A 17,471-nucleotide genomic window follows, 5' to 3' on the forward strand; every position below is an offset into this window, starting at 1 on the left:
TTTTTTCAATCGAGGGTACCACGGCTCCCAAAAGTAAAAGAACAGCTAAGGTGGCAGTGGCAGAACCAGATCTAAAGAATCCAGATCTCTTGAATCACAATAAAGTCTCTTTGCTATTTAATCAGTAAACATTTGCATTTCCTACAGTGGAAATGTGTTGTTCACCACAACCTAGATAATACACCCCCACGTCCTTGTCCAATGATCACCTCCAAGATGCCTCCACACCAGGAAAATACTGCCCTGCATGTGACATATATTTCCAACTGTAAATTAATGTTAACATGCTTTTAATAAGAGGTATAAGAAGTGTGGCCAGCACAGCTCAGGTCTCCCTAGGGCTGGAGCAGCCCTGTGAACTGACAAAGCCAGGATTTTGAATCCTCGAGACCACTTCCAGGATGCCACAGAGAAAAACACGCTACGGCAGAGCCACCTCCCAGGACCTTCTAGACAGCATTCTGTCAACACCACCACAGTATAAGACCTTAGATACTCTAAAAATACTTCACTTCAGAGAAAAAGAGTAAAGTCTACAAAGTTTCCTGTAGTTCAGGTGTTTTCCATAATTCCCAAGATTTTCCTATCACATAAGACATAGAGCCAAAGAGGTTGCAGAAGATCACACAAAGCTGGCACGGATGAGGGGGTTTTGAAAGAAACTATGTAAAACAAGTTTCACCAAACTTGACATTCAATCCCAAGCAAAGCTCAGCACTCTACGAAGGCTTCACATTTCACTGTAAGCCGTCATATTCATTTCTGTTCTTTGACCACAGGACTTAATTAAATATCCATTATTAAGATGCCTCTACCTTCTCTACTTTCGTATTTCCCCTCAAATGAAATGGTAGCTGGTTTTTTGGTGCTTTTTGAAAATCATGTTAAATGTCAAGGACAGTCAATGCCTTTTCATCCAAAAGTTAAAATTTAAGCATTCCTCAGAGATGATAAATGCCCAGCCTATTTATTCTGACACAACTTTTGGCTGAGCTAGGAAAGCTGACTGACTATATTCTGAACAGCTCAATATATATTCGTCTATTAAAATACTTGCACAATTATTTCTTTTGATGCCAATTCAGAGAACAAAATAAACTTAACCATTTGACTATGGAAAGAAAACTGCATATATATATACTTTAAAAGTATATGAGGATTCCTATAGGATCAGGCAGATGTACAGAAGTCAGACAGGTAAGTAATGAGTACTGAGCACCTGCTATGTGCCGGGCACAATGCCAGACCCTGGGGATACAAAAGGGACATAATCCCCACCCTTATCAACCTTACTGATAAGCAAAGCTAAAAGAAAGAAACCACCATCTGAAATGTGCTGATTTCACTAAGCAGCAATTAAAGTTCACCCAGGAATTAATCTGGGCAACACCAGTGAAGAGACTCAATTCATCAAGAGAGTAGGTGCCTACATCTGTTTCCATATCCCAGAACGGGGGATGGTGACTAAAATGAAGGTTATTTGTAGAACTCTGCCCAAGATGCCTAAACTAAGGGCTTTTTTCTCTACTGCTTTAAACTAAAGCAAGTGGCGGGAAAGCGGAGGTATCCAGCTCAGGACCCATACTTGCAGGGAGAGGGAAAGCACTTACTGAAGAAGCTCTAAGCACTTCCTGGCTTAGAGTGAACCAAGTGTTTTCTGCAGATAGACTCCCCTGAAAGTTATTCCCAGAAGGGAGATATATGCCAGTGTGTAGACAACGAACTAGACCAAGGAGTAAAACCAGGTCTGTCTGGCCTTCTGACAAACAGGGTTCTCTGGGAACATCAGACCTGCTCATTCATTCATACAAGGAGGACTTGTTGGGCAGGCATAGCCATCACCTTGAAGCAAAAACGTACCTCAAGACCTGATACTTTAGTCTCCTCCTTCCAAAGAGATTTATGAGCATCAGTAGCTGTCACTTGGAAGACTATTAAATAATGTTACATACACAAAAATAACTTTGAAATCACAATATACTCACATTTAAGACGACTGGCACTTCAATTCTGGAAATCTCACTATGTCTATTACGCTAACCACTACACCCTTCTGCTTTTTCACCCAAGCACTGTTACCAACAAAGGTTTTCAAAGTGTGTTCCAAGAAACCTGCAGAGGAGCCCCACAAACCTGGTGGGGACGGTGGAATCTCAACACCTTTTGCCACAAGTGTCCATTTTAAGTTTTATATTTTGGGTTTCATCCAAACATAGCCCTTGAAAACAAGATTCTACTACTGAAATCTGAAAATTTTTTAATTCTAAGTTGTTTATACCTTGTTAGATTCCTGATGGCTTACCACAATAGTCACAAGGAAAGTAGGGGCGCAAACAAATTGGTAATAATTCTAAAAACAAACTAACTTTAAAAGAGTGGTGTTAAAATGCAACTTTAACAAGTCACTTTTTAAAAAGAACAAATATAAAAGGACATTTCTTAAGTTAATCAGAATATCAAATATGAAATTCCAAGGTAGAAAAGTGTCTGAATCAAGAGGATATAATTTAATGTTTTTCCTGGATGACGTGAATCAATTCAGAGTTTCATCTGTTAAGAAATATAAGTCATTCAAGGATTTAAACAATTTTATGTGAGAACCTGAAATGTGAGAACTGTTATGTACACAATGGCACAGCTGCATTATGGAATATTATGCAACCATTACAAACTGTTTAAGAGTTTTACTAATATACTGATAACTGCACAAATCTGTAAAAAACTTTAGGATTACTTTGGTGTAACCAGTTTAATATGAAACATCAATATTTTCATTGATATCTCATATTCAAGATTATCAATATTCTTATACGTTTTCTTCTAGTACTTCCAAAGCTTTTTCATATTGAGTTTTTAAAATCATATGAAATTAATTTTTGTGAATATATGAAATACAAATTTACACTTATTTTTCCAAATGGATAACAACTGCCCCTAAATTACTGACCAAATAATCTATCCTTTTCTTACTGGTGTGAAATGCTGCTTTTATAAAATACTAAATTCCCATTAACATATAGTCTGTTTCTCTGCTCATTACATTTTATCTACTCATATCTATTTAGATATTCCTGAGTCGATACCACACAGTCTTAATTAGGACAAGTCCCTTGTCATTGTTCTTTTTCAAATTTTGGACTATTCGATCCTTTTCTAAATGAATTTCAAAATTAGTTACCAAGTTCCATGAAAAATCTTATTGCCCTGACTTTATATATTTATCAAGCATTCTTATATATCCCATTCAATTCCCACAAATATACAGAGTTACCAAAAACAATACACCTTAAAACAGGTGTTAGAAAACGAAAGCCAAGAACGGTGGCGTGGGCTATGGAAAGCTCTCAGAGAGGCATAAAACGGGGCCCCTGTCTTCTCTGCTAGGCATGACAGGGAAAAAGGTCAGGAGGACTTACCGTATTTCCCCAAAAATAAGACCTAACCGGAAAATAAGTCCTAGCATGATTTTTCAGGATGACATCTCCTGAACATAAGCCCTAATGCATCTTTTGGAGCAAAACTTAATATAAGACCCAGTCTTATTTTCAGGGAAACATGGTACTTTGCACTTATTTTCAGGGAAACACGGTACTTTGCACTCATTACCTAGCAGAAAGGCATCAGTTTGTCAGGAGAGAAATTTTGCTAGTATTGAAATAAAAAATGTAACTTTCCATAAAGGATAAAAATAGCAGATGGAATCTTCAATTTGAGGAGGTGGGGGTAAAACAAGATTTTCTTTCACTTGGCCATTTCCAATATCAAACTTTGCTAAATGCTGATGATTTAACATCAGAGTGCAAACATCAAAAGCTCAGCAGAAAACAGGAATGTCAGTTTAGCTAACAGAGTAAAACACATCTGAGTTCAGTGACTCAAACCCCAAGCTCATTGTCATTGCAGTCACACAGCAACTTCTTGGCTGCCATTCAAAGAAACAGAACGAGTTACCTTACGATTTGCATCGCCATAGCAAAAATAAAAACACACGTCTATTGGCTGCAAAATTTCACCCTCACTTTGATTTGTCATCCTTTAGCATGAATATATTTAAAGATGAGAATTAAATGATAAATTTTTAAGATGTATTCTTGCCCGTTCAGCCACAATTCCACCTCGCCCTACAGTTAAGAGATTAAGGTGAAGAGGCCATTACAAAATTGTGATTTGGTTTCTACGACTGTAAAGGTAAAGGTTACTGCTAAACTAAATAGTTTTTTAAAAAACAACTCCTTAAGTGAGAAATGAACTTTTTAGATCTGTCCCTTAGGTATAGGATGTAACTTTTTAAAAATTTCTGTATTTTAGATCATATGATAGCCATTAACCCTAAGGATTTTGCTTCTGATTATTTCAAATCTACTAACAAGAAATAGCTAACAAGTTTTCATTTTTACTGAGAAAAGAAATACTTCTGAATTTAATTACAAAGCTTCCAGCAGAGGTTTACATCTATTATTTTCATGTGTTCATTTCTTAGAAAAAAGTTAAGACTATGATCTCAATAATTATGCGACATTTAAAACAGCTTTATAAATTAGTCATTTAATCACCGTTTCTTATTAAAATCTAGAACTCTATCATAAGAGAATACTTTCTTTACCCATAAACTTGTTTCAAACTTGTTGTGAAAGTAATTTTTAAAAAGTTTTCTGTTTCTTTACAGGGATGTGGCTCATTATTTCTCTGATCTGCCATTTCAGTCAGCTTTAAGCATCATTTTTATTTTGACTCAATTTCTGAATAAACTTCAAGTTGACTATAATACATAAATCTCTTCTTTGTGGCAGTGGTCAGGTTTTTGCACATGGTTGCCTTTGAGTAAATTTAAAAGTCAGCTCCCCCTCCTCAGAAACACCATAAATTTACCTGTCTACAACGTCTACAGTGTGACTCCACCTCTTGGGTGCAGCATCCTTGAATAAGTACAAAGCCTCCAAAAGTCTACATGGCCGTCCTGCTTTGCTCTAAATGTAAGATTTAATCAGAGTGCCAATACCTCGTAAATGGAGGAAAAATAGAACTCAAGCACTCACTTTGTTTCTAACCCAGAACAATGCATTTCAAGGTACGAAAGTGCCACACCTGGCCCCTGACTTCAGAGAACATCAAGTGTAATTGAATTAACAGGTGCAAATCCCGGGGAAAATCAAGGCTCTGTATAATATCACCAACAACAATAAGAACAGTGGAATCAACTGGTGTCATTCTACCAACAAAAGCTAAGATGTGTGAAAGAGCTGTTAAGGAATGTTGGAGGCAGGATGCCAGTTGGGCAGGAGTTAGATAAGCAAGTGGAGGGAAACGAGGATGCAAAAATCCGGGTACCTTCAAACATCAAGGTGCTTTTTCTTTGCTACTTGTCTTGTTCACTTTTATCACCCAGAAATTGAGAATTTCCTTTTTCGGATTAATCTTGGCTTTGCCCAAGTCTAGTTTATTATTTTTATGCTCCAAAAGAGGAAAAAACTGGGGCAGTATAGTTTACTAAAAGTATGGGATTCATCAGCAAGAGGACCTGAAATCTAAGTCCTGGCTCCACCACTAATTGTGAATAATTTATTTTACCTTTTTCGGCCTCAGTGTTCCCATTTATAAGAGTAATACCTGTATTACAAGGCTATAGAAATTGCATGAGATTGTGTATATACAAAGTACTTTTAAACTTTTAGGTAATAAGTTATTCTTAATGAGTTATCAAATTTTCATACATCAACCATCTTGGAATTAAGATTTCAATAACTATTTACTATGTATTAGTTTACGAGCATTTAAGAGAATAACTTTAAAATTTAAGACACTAGACTATTTCCTTTGGGGGGAGGGAGAGAAATTGACTGACTGATTGATTTTAAGTGACAGGAGATAGCTATGCACTATAGTTTATAATTTTGCTATAATCTTGCTCCAAAATATGATGCTGACCCAAATAGGCTTTTGGAGTTCCTAGCCCAATATTCCTGGATTATCTGAAATCACTGACCGACTTTGTAAAGCATTACAAGTCTCCTGAACTAACTTAATTTCCTCTTTTGAAAGCCAACTGCTTCTTTTGGAGAGGGGAAAAAAAGCAGTTTATTTGCAACTTTATTCAGAAGTTTACTTGGAAATTTTAAAAAAAAATGTTTTAGAAAACTGTATGCTTTAACATTACAAATTTCCACTTGAAACTAGTATGGCTAGGTCAACTTTGTGGTACACTTTAAAATTTAATCTCATAGCTCTTACAGAACTCAAGTATCCATTGCAGACTATGAAACAATCAAGTGTATTCAAAGCTCTTTTTCAACTGAGTCCGTACAATCAAAGCCTAAAAAGATACTGTTTTATAATTTTTTTTCAAAGTAAGAGAGAAGATACACCAACAATAAAGCAGCTGAGCTGTTTCCAGCACAGGCCTTAGAAGCAACAGGCCTGGAATGAACCTTTGTGCTTTACCCGTCAGTAAATGGGTGATGTGGGCACCTGTCTCCCAGGGCTTCAGTGAGTGGGCTGTGAGATAACAAGAAGTGTAATATATACGTGTGGGGACAGAGGCAGGAGTGCAGTTTCCAGGCTCTCGGACTCATGTAGAGAGGTGCTGGCTCAGGTAGTAAGTAAATGGCCATCAACTGTTGATTGGATGGCCATCATCTGTGGCTAGTTGGCCATCAGCTGTAACCAGTGAGCCACTGGCCACTAATATAACTGCCGTGGCTATGCTAGCAGGAAAATGGGGGGCTAGCAAGAAGATGGTGGCTGAGCTAGCAAGAGCGGATTGCAGTTAGCAGGGCAGATTGCAGTTAGCAAGTGGGGTTGGTTGGAGACAGAAATGGACGGCAGGTTGCGGATAGTGTGGCTCCTGCTTCCTGTGTCTCCAACCCAGCCGCCAGCGAGGATATAGTGGTATGACTCCCCCATCTATGGCTCCGTGGGTGTTCCTTTTTGGCCTCACCATGTCCTGCATTCTTATATGGGGAGCGGGAGCTGAAACCCCGCATGACACCCTGCATGACAATACGTACAGTGGTCTCTGTCCCTGGTTTCTGGCACAGAGCTCCCTTGCAAAGTTTTAAGTGACACAAGCACTAAGAGTGTCCCTTGTTTTAATGAGGTGACTCTGGGTAGGCTCCTGGATGGCTTCTGGATGGGGGCTGGTCACCAGGAAGACCATGCCATGATTAGAAGCTTGAAATTTTCAGCCAAGAACCCTACCCCATACTTCAGAGAGGGGAGAGGAGGTGGAGATGATAACTGATCATAGTATGTGAGGAGCCTCCATAAACTCCCAAAACTACAGGGTTCAGAGAGGTGAACACATCCACACAGTGAGGATAATACACCCCAATTCCACGGGGACAGAAGGTCCTGTGCTCCGGACCCTCCCAGACCCTGCCCTATGTCTCTCTTCATCTGGCTGTTCATCTGTACCTTTTATCATGTCCTTTAATAAACTGGTAAACGTAAGGCAGTGTTTCCCTGAATTCTGTGAGCTGCTCTAACAAATTAATCAAAGCCGAGGAGGGTAGGCTTGACGCCTCTGACCTGTAGGCGCCTGCTCAGCAGCACAGGTGATAACAGAGGCTTGTGACTGGCGTCTGAAGTGTCTGTGGAGGGAGACAGGAGGCAGCCTTGTGAGGCTGAACCCTTCACCTGTGAGGTCTGACACTATCTCTGGGTAGAGAGTGTCCGAATTGAGTTAAACTGGACACCCTGCTGGTGTCAGAAACTTGTGTGTCATTGTGGGGGGATAAACCCCACATATTTGGAGACCATAAGTGTCAGAAATGAAGTTCTGTGTGAGCAGTAGTAAAGGTGAGTCACAGGGGAAAAACACAGTAGGGAAGAACTGGGTGTTTCCTTACATAGGAAGGTGGAAAACTGAGGTTTTTTCCTTATTGCAGAAACTGAGGGAGATAAGTCCTGGAAAGAACAGATGGCAGTGTCCAGCACACACTATGCATTAGCTATCATTAGGTATATTAATCAAATGAAAGGAGAACTGACGTTAATAGCTGCTGGTATGAAAAAAAAAAAAAAAAGGAAAAACAATCTTAGAAGTTTGACTTTGAAAAAAATAGCTTCTTGTCATGCAGGGTTTCTGGTCCTGCTCCCCACATAAGAACGCAGGATACGGTGAGGCCAAAAAGGAACGCCCACGAAGCCATGGATAGGGGAGTCATACCACTATATTCTTGCTAATGGCTGGGTTGGAGACACAGGAAGCAGGAGCCACACGATGCGCAATCCGCCGTCCGCTTCTCTGCCAACCAACCCCCCTAGTGTAGCCACGGCAGTTACATCAGTGGCTAATGGCTAACTGGTTACAGCTGATGGCCAATTAGTCACAGCTGATGGCCATCTACTACTCAAGCCAGCACCTTTCCCTGTGAGGCCGAGAGCCTGGAAACTGTTCTCCTGGATCTGTCCCCACACTTCTTCATTAAAAATGATTTAATAAAGTATCTAAAGTCTTAACCTGGTGTGGGAAAAGAGCCCTGGAGGGCAGTTTCTAGGCTCTTGGCCTCACATGGAGGGGTACTGGCTCGGGTAGTAGATGGCTGTCAGCTGTGGCTAATTGACCATCAGCTGTAACCAGTTAGCCATTAGCCACTGATGTAACTGCCGCGGCTGCATTGGTAGGTTGGCAGGCAAAGAAGCGGACGGCAGGTTGCGGGTCGTGTGGATCCAGCCTCTAGTGAGACTGTAGTGGCATGACTCCCCTACCTATGGCCCTGTGGGTGTTCCTTTTTGTCCTAGCCACATCCTGTGTTCTTATGTGGGGAGCGGGAGCAGAAACCCCACAGGCCACCCCGCACGACACATGGTGCAGTGAGCAGGGTCCCCCACACGACACCTGGACTTTGCAATTTTAGTTTTAATGAAAGTTAATATTGAAAGGAAGAATAAGGAAATGATTTCCGAGTGCCTATTTGGCTGGGTTCTTCAACTCAGGGTCTCTGTGTCCCTCGAGGTGGCCTTGGCTCCATTACCCCCACCCACACCCCAGGTTCCTACACCACCCTGTGGTTCCCCGGCACCCCTGCCTCTGGAAATCCTCCTTTGCAGATAAACTCTCCTCTAATTATCCTTATCTGACTGAGCCATATGTTTCCTGTTAGGATTACGAATCACACAATCACTTTACGCTCTCACTAGCAGTCCAGAAGCATTCCTACATCATGACATGCTTTATGCTTTGAGTACTAGCTTTGTTTTTCTTTGCCAATTTGATAGGTTAAAAAAAAGAAAAAGAAAATGGAATCTATTGCATTGTTTTTGCATTTCTTTGACTATCAGTGATACTATTTTTCATATCTTTATTAGGCATTTTTAATTCCCTTTTCTGAGAATCACTTATGCCCTTTGTCTATTTCTCTACCAAGAGCGGTTTTTTTTTTTTTTTTTGTCTATTTCTCTACCAAGAGCTTATGAACAGCATAAGTCTGAATGCTGTTCATATATATTTGTTATTTGGATGAAAGGAACAAACATCGACTTGACTTACCTTAAGCAAGAATGGAAATTTACTTGAAGGACATAGGGGCGTCTTTCACGGAACCTAAATGGAAGGATCAACTAAGCCTCAGGAAGGGGCTGGAACTAGGTAATGGGTGTCACGTTGAGGTTGGGAAGTCCTCTTGATCCATATTTCATTTCTCTTTTCTCTGCACGTTAACATCATTCTGTTTGATCACCACAACATGATTTGCATTTCTTCCCGGTCCACAAGGTGGAAAATGAACGTTACCAAACAGCTTGTGGGCACAGAGTCCCAGAGAGCAGTTTCCAGGCTCTCGGCCTCACATGGAAAGGTAGTGCTAAGTAGTAAATGGCCATCAGCTGTGACTAGTTGGCAATTAGCTGTTACCAGTTAGCCACTGGCCACTGATATAACTGTTGTGGCTACACTAGAAAGCGTGGATTGCAGATTGCAGAGACGTGCAGATTGCAATTAGCAAGCGGGGTCGGTGGCAGAGAAGCAGACAGCAGAAGTAGACGTGTGGCTCCTGCTTCCTGTGTCTCCAACCCAGCCGCCAGCGAGGCACTGTCTCATGGACAATTACATGTAGTGTCCAAGTTCAAGGAATGGATTTATGGCAATCTGGCCATTTCATTATATAAAACAATAATAATACTGAAGTACATGAAAAGCAATGGAAAGGGAAACATTTCTAGTACCTCAAAGTCAATCAAAGTAAAGTATTTAAGCCTAATCAATAGTGATACCCAAGTCTGGCAAAATTAAAATTAAAAAGCCTGTGTGTAAGCCAAAAGGATGTGATTAATAATGTGATGAAGAGACATTATACAAGATTAATAAATCTTTCTGAATATGCCCTTAACTACAGTGAATTAGTCTCAGTATTATGTTAAATAGTAAGGCACCATTTTTCCTAAGACACAGTTAGGTAGCATCTTTCAAGCATCCTAAGTTTTCCTTTTTTTAGACCATATTTACAATGGGCTAGCCTACAAACTGCTACTAAATTCATATACTAGATGTGCATGATACATTTTTAACTTTTACTTTGCTCCTTTATTTATCACCACAATTCCTGCAAAGCAAGTCCTTCCCTAAAACCATATAGTCAGCATGTTCTCTCAACTATATTTCTTTTCCTACTTATCAAGTGTCATTACATAAATTTGAATTCTGGCTTCAAGTTCTAATTGAAGCATTAGAATTTATTTCTCTCTCTTTCTTAGCTTAGAGTGTACAAGTGAGACTACACCCTGTCCTAATTAAGTTACAGCCTGGAGGGCAGCTTATAATGAACCCAACAAGGTTTCAAATGTTCCTATTCTAGCCCAAATTAAAAATGCTGCATTTCCACCATTTCTTTTTTAAGTTTCCGAGGGAAAAATAAAGTTTACCCTGTTTCCCAATTTCTATTGCTAAGGAACACATATAAACAAAGCTCAAAGGAGTCTTAGAAATTCAATGCCCACAAAATGCAAAACTGTCCTGTTTCTGGACAAAGGGACTGCAGCAGACAGCTCAATTCCACTAAAATCCATTCTCTCTTCTACAGCAATTAAGTTTTAGCTGGAATGTGGCTCCCAGCCAGGACTACATTTCTTAGCCCCCTTGCAGCTAAATGTGGCCATCCGACATAGTCAATGAAATATAAAATGAAACATAAGCACATCTCCCGGCCTAGCCCATAACACCTTGCAAGCCTAAAAAAAATATTCTATGCTCTTTTGACTTTGGAAGGCATGTACTGAAGATGACAGAGTAACTCGTCAGCTTAGATCCCTGAATAAGCGTGTGGAGCACAGCTCCTGCTGACCTGAAAAGTTCACCTCAGAACTACTGCCTGAGAGAAAAAACTGGCTTTAAAGACTATGGAAGTATAGATAATTGATGTGTCTTTTGTTTCAGTGGCATAGTGCACTCTTAACCACTAGAAATAGAAAATTCTTTTTAAAAAAATTTTTATGAGAATTTATTTGAACCAAACTGATGACATATGCTGGGAAGCAAGATGTCACATGCTCCCAGAAAATTCATTTTTTATAGAAAGGTTTGGGGAAGGAAAAGGGAGGAAAAACATATACACTAAGTTCTAATGTGGGGTTCAGATGAAAGACGAATGGTTCCACAGTTTAGTGACAATTCCAAAGAGAAATAAACCGACTGGAATACATGTGTGAGCACTGCCAGTGCACTGCCTCTTAGCATTCTTCACCCGAGTCTTCACCTTTATTCCCATCGTCATGTCACTTTCCCCACAGCAATTACAACTCACCATAGGATTCTGATTCTTCCTCTGACTTTGGGCAGCAACTTATTTTCTTAGTCCCAGCCTTCCCATTCTCTTCCTTCTTTGATACCTGCGAGGCACTGTGGCCCCGTGGTCAGGTACAACCCTGATATCCTGAAATCCCTATACATCTTCAGCTTCTTCTTTTCGATTTTTCAACTGTACCCATTTCTGTTATTCCAGCTCCATGTACAGTGACCATGATTCACGGGATTGCCCGATCCAGATTCACCTTCTAGAACAGAGTCTGCTACTACTGACAAAAGCTTGGTACAGAGTCTGTCGATTAGGGCTTGGCAAACTACCACCTATGGGCCAAATCTATTGTCATTTTTGTAAATCAAGTTTCTTGGAACACAGTCACGCCCATACATTTAGGTATTGTCTAAAACTGCTGTCGCACTACAATGGCAGTTGAGTAGTTGTGACAGAGACCTTAGGCTGTACAGCCTAACATGTGTACTACCTGGATCTTTACAGGAGACGTTTACAAGACCAACATCATCTCTCATAAAGACAATGGCAGCTATCTTCTTATACCTCATTCATTTAGCACTACGACAAGCACCTGTACTGGCAGAATAAGAAACACAAAGACATAATAGGCCCCCAAATATAAATGCCAAAAAGTCCTGCTCTTTGGGAATTAAATAATGTACAGAGAAAGAGAATATCCTTGGGGGAGGCAGGCATGCTGTTAAGAAAGAAACACAAAAAGCCCTAATACAAGGGAGTATACAAGTACCAAACGAAGAGTAAAATGAGTGAACTATAGGCAGACATAGGAAGGAATGATGACTGCTATCTAGTAATCAGGAAAGGATTTATTTATGGAAGTGGTAAAGTCAAAGCAAGGCTTTAACTGGGAATAGAATGGGTGGATGACAGGTGGAGACGGCACAAGGTGAACTGTTATGCTCTGTACAGCACATTACATCCAGGTATTGGTGGTTGTTCTTTTTCAGGTTCATGCCTGTGGCTTTTGTAGTGTTGCTTTCTGAGAAGCTCCAATAGCATCCATCTCATATCATCTCTGCTCTTCTGCTCTAATCTCTCTATTCAGAGACTTCTGGTTGGGCTGGTTGGTGCTCTACTACAAAAATAAGGAAGAGGCCAAGCTGCTTTAACAAAGAGACCTAAAAATACATGGAACTTAAATAAGAGACGTGCTTGCTTTTCTAGTAGGTAGGCAGTTGAAGGTAAGATGACACTAAGGTCATCCTGGGATCCAGGGCCCTTTGTCTATTTGTTCCACCATGATCTAGAGGATTGTTTGCCTCTGCAGGAACCAGGCTGGCTCACCCCTTCCACATATGCATTCCAGCCCATGGGAGGGAGAACAGGGTAGAAGAGAGAAATCAGTTTCCTAATTAAGGATGAGAAGTAGAAGTTGTACTTCCATATCATGTAGGATATCCGGAATGTGGTCGCATGCTTGCTCCAAAGAAGGCTGAAGAATGTAGCATTTCAGACCGGTCTAATACAGTAGAGCCAGAGTGGCAATACTAGCTTTGCCAGAGAAAATAAACTAGAAAACAATAGGGGTTCATGTATTTTGCAATATAATCCATCCCCAACCTAATTTGTTAATGTAGTGTTTCCCAAATTGTATTCTGTGGACCAGTATTCTAGGACAAGTTATTGGGAACGCTGCAGAATCAAAGAGGTCTGTGATCAACTTCTTTCCCCCTCTCAGATCGTCCCACTGTCCATTAGCAAAGTAAAGTTCCCAAAAGTTTGTAGGAAAGGAATCCATTTAACTTGGTATGGCTTAGCCCAGAATTCTTCCAACTTGTAGGAACAGAGAATTTGTTTTTTCTGGAAACGATGCTTTGCAGGATAGTAGTTTGTGACAGAGTTTAATTCAATAAACATAACTCCTGTAAGATTTTATCATGATGCCTAAAACTCGAATCCCAGTCAGATGAAGGAGCACACTTCACAGGAAATACTTCCTGCAGCCTGATCAGAATTCTTACTCGACCCCTTTCAGACTCCACTTTCTGTGCTTGTGCTCACTCTTCCCACTCAAAGTCTGCTAAGCCCTTAGCCTATACTATCTGACTATCTGAGCTTAGATGAAATCTCACTTCTCATCTTTTCAATTTCTAATGTTCCTTCTCTGAATTTTTTTAGTACTTACTGTCTCTGATATTTGTTTAACTCTCCTGAGTCAACTGAAACTAAGGTCTCAGGGTTTAGATAAAAGGCAAAACCCACTCTAGGGGCAAGTAATTAAAACGTCACAGACGAGGACTTAGCTGTGAAACACCAAAAACATGAGGAGTGGTATCTACATGTCAGAACAGACCAACCTAACCAGGATGAGGGAAAGGGAAGCCAAACTTGCAGTTGAAACATTTTTAGGAATCAAGCTAGAACCAGCTCTTGGAGTAGGTGAGGGTGAAAGCAGCACAAGTAGCAGCAAAGGCTCAGGTAGCAGCTGGAACCTCCATTATCATCCTGCTTATCCACTCCGCCCCCAAAGCCCAGAAATATTGGCATAATGGCCTCGGTACTTGCATGAATCTTCTAGATTTACATAAAGTTTCTCTTCATGCTCAAAGACCTCAGATTTTAGGCTGTATAAAATGGATGAATGGCAACCTCTGTACAAGGTTATGTATCCAGTAGTTGAATATTCAGCAGTATTCGACAAATTCTGTGGGGCACACTTAAGGACCTCCCTTAACGGTTCCCAAGTCCTGGAGGACCAATGGATGATAATCCCACTCATGGCCATTCCAAGCACCACAGGAGAGTATGTCCCACTTCTGTACGATAATGGAGGCATTATTACAGGGAAAGATCTGCATGTTTCCTAATATCAAAATTTATATTCCTTTTTTGGAGTTTATTTTCCATAAGCTTAATTTTATATTTTGCCCAGAAGTTGTATCTTACAAATAAACATTTTTATAATTGACTTTTAAATTAATGTTCTAAATTATTTAAGTTTTAATGGTTAAGCTTTTAGTACTAACACAAATAATTTTTGGCAATCACGACAGCATTTCACAAATCTACAACCAATATGATCTAATATTCTGAGAATCCCATTTAGAGAAATCCTTATCTATGGCGACAAGTGCTGCCTTTCCCACAAGTGAGCAACCATCCTAAATCAACATCACTTTAAAACAGCCAAGAAAATACTCATTCAACAGGTTGTCCTTATAGAATTTGTTTCATTAAATAATGTTAATTATGTCTTCCAAAAATCCTGATGTGGAAATAAAGCAATTAACCAAAATATGATTTACAACTACTGCTTTCTTTTAACAGAAAACACAATACGTGTAAAGATTATTTTGGTTAACTTTTAAAAAATCTTCAATTATTCAAGGCTCATATCACAAAAAGTAGGTAAGAATGCTTCAGGTGATCCCATGGCTAGAGTATGTGGAGAAGAGGAAATTGAGAAGGTCAGATCTGAAGAAAACACACCATTAAGGAAGGTCTAGATAATATTTGGTTCTTTCTCACCCATTCATTCATTCCTCTTCCCAACAACAGTTTATTATTCCCCTACTGTGGCAGGTCAGAGGCCATCAGAGATGAGGAGACATCGTTCTGACTACAGGGCAGTGAGAGAATCCAAGTGGGAAAGTCATACCAGCACAACTAACCCTAACGCACGGTAGAATGAGGTAAGTGCTGTAAGTGCTGTGGCTGTGAAAAAGAAAGTGTATAATTAATTCTGCTGGCAGAGATTTCATCAAAACTGGGGTGGGGTGGAGTGCGATGGGTGGGTACTGGAATTCAGCCTGGGACTTTGAATAGAATTCAAGAGAGTGATTGGAGGGAGACCATGCTGCCTGAGAACAGCACAAACAACAAGAGGAAGGGGTGAAAATACGAGATCAGCCACAAGGAGAGGTATGATGGCTGAGTGGGACGCACAGGCCTGAAACAGAAAGTGGGACTGGAGGGATGAGGCCAGAACATGATTTCTGGATCAACTGTAGCTTGTTTCAGAGCTTTCTTACTTTGGTTTCACTGGTAACAAACCCATAACAGGATATTTACGAGGTTAAAAGAAACCATACTTTATTCTCCAGAAAAGTAAAAACTGCTTTATTCTGTGTTACTTGAAACATTCTCAAAGCAGAGTTGCAGAAATGAGTTATCTGACTATAAAATGTTACAACAAATATCCTCTGGCAAGGGCTTAGAAAGCCAATGCTATGTTGATCTGTTTGTGAAACATTTTCTAAAACAAATTTTTTTCAAGGTCTATGGTCACATGACTATCAGTCTCTCTAATAAAAATGCATGCTTGTATTCTAGCTGCATTACCGGCAAAAAAGAGCAGTTATTTATCAACACCTTTTAAAATTCCCTCTTTAAATATCCTACTCAGCCTACTAGGAAAATGCATATGCCAAAAACAAACAAAATATTTAGCAAAAAAAGAGCCACACATGACTACTCACGTGCATGCGTACACAAATCAGGAAAACAACAACAGGGAATTGTCAAGAATGACACCTTCTTCCTTCCTCCAGTCAGGCTCAGGGCATTTATTATTTACTGTTATTCCTAAGAGGTTGAAAATAAGCTAATTCATCTTTAGGTCCTAGAGATGTGATTTGAGCAATGTATTCATTACAAAAACACTATCACAACCAAATAATTGCGAGTTCCCAGTAGAATTGAATATAATAGGATTACCATCTGTGTCCATAGCAACTGTACAAATCAAACCATCTACTCAATCTAGTAAATATCATAAGACCCTCAGGTAGAACTCACATTGTGGGTGACCCTTGCCCATCTGAAAGATTTTCCTCCCTGAAGTTTGACACAATAAAGCTTTGCACACCTGTCAGTTTCTTGACATGGGGTCTAATGTTTTATGTCACTTTTTGTTTCTGCTCACAGACGACAGAAATTTCAACTCTAGCTTCATCTCTTTCAATAAACCCCACATCTGCTCAGGAGAAACCCAACAATTCTAATACTAGACAGCAATTTCTCCCATGAGTCCTTTTAAAGAGCACCTTTTAATTGCCTACCGTGTTTCATAGGGCTGTTCCTTAGAAGATATGCCAATGTGGACAATTCAGTGAAAACATTTGGGTGGGGGATCCCATAATACACAGTCTAAAGGCACAACTCAGAGAACAGAGAGCCGGTATGTGTTTTAAAACCAGAGCATTAATACTGTGGTAAATTAAACAGGGTCAAAAGAAGATACTTCTAGAATATGTCTGAGATAATGCTGTTTAATGATCCATTGGTTTATAGCCTGTAGGATAGCTCAAGATGTCTATTATATTATGGTTTTAGGATTTTAATGCTAGATACTCTTGAATAAGCAACATTCACAGAAGACTGGTAAATGACAGAATGAAGTATTAGAACGAGACAATCTATTCAATTATGACATGCTCACCCCAACAAATAAATTTCAATTTCTATTGTAAGGGAAAAGTTATTACAACCACTAGGTAAAACTGCCACTCTACTGACTGCATACGATCATAAAAGAGGATTTTTCAACCATTCAGGCAACCATTCTGACACTGACAATATTTTATTTAATGGTATACTTATCTCCCCTGGTAAAATAACAAAATGGCAATTTTAGAGATAGAAAGAGCATCTGAGACCAATTAACCAAGTCCTTTTATTTTTGAAAAGGGGATAAAACAGGCCCAGATAGACTGAAAGACTTGGCAAGTTCACAGAGGTAAATGGTGACAAGGCCAGGTCAGC

At 39.8% G+C, this 17,471-nt stretch overlaps 1 protein-coding gene across 3 annotated transcripts in view; it reads right to left on the bottom strand.

Annotated features, from left to right (window-relative positions):
• Positions 1–17,471, bottom strand: part of MCUB (mitochondrial calcium uniporter dominant negative subunit beta) — a 74,811-nt gene that overhangs the window by 53,627 nt on the left and 3,713 nt on the right. Inside the window, exon 1 of one of the 3 annotated variants that reach the window (XM_074322535.1) lies at positions 16,187–16,209. The exons of the other annotated variants lie outside the window; for them this stretch is intronic. Coding sequence (XP_074178636.1) covers positions 16,187–16,192 — 6 coding nt within the window. The 5' untranslated portion in view covers positions 16,193–16,209. Of the gene's footprint in view, positions 1–16,186; positions 16,210–17,471 lie in introns of those variants that run through there. 3 annotated transcript variants of the gene reach the window in all.

This window comes from Rhinolophus sinicus, linkage group LG02 (genome assembly GCF_036562045.2).
Source record: "Rhinolophus sinicus isolate RSC01 linkage group LG02, ASM3656204v1, whole genome shotgun sequence".
NCBI classification, from domain to species: Eukaryota; Metazoa; Chordata; class Mammalia; order Chiroptera; family Rhinolophidae; genus Rhinolophus; species Rhinolophus sinicus.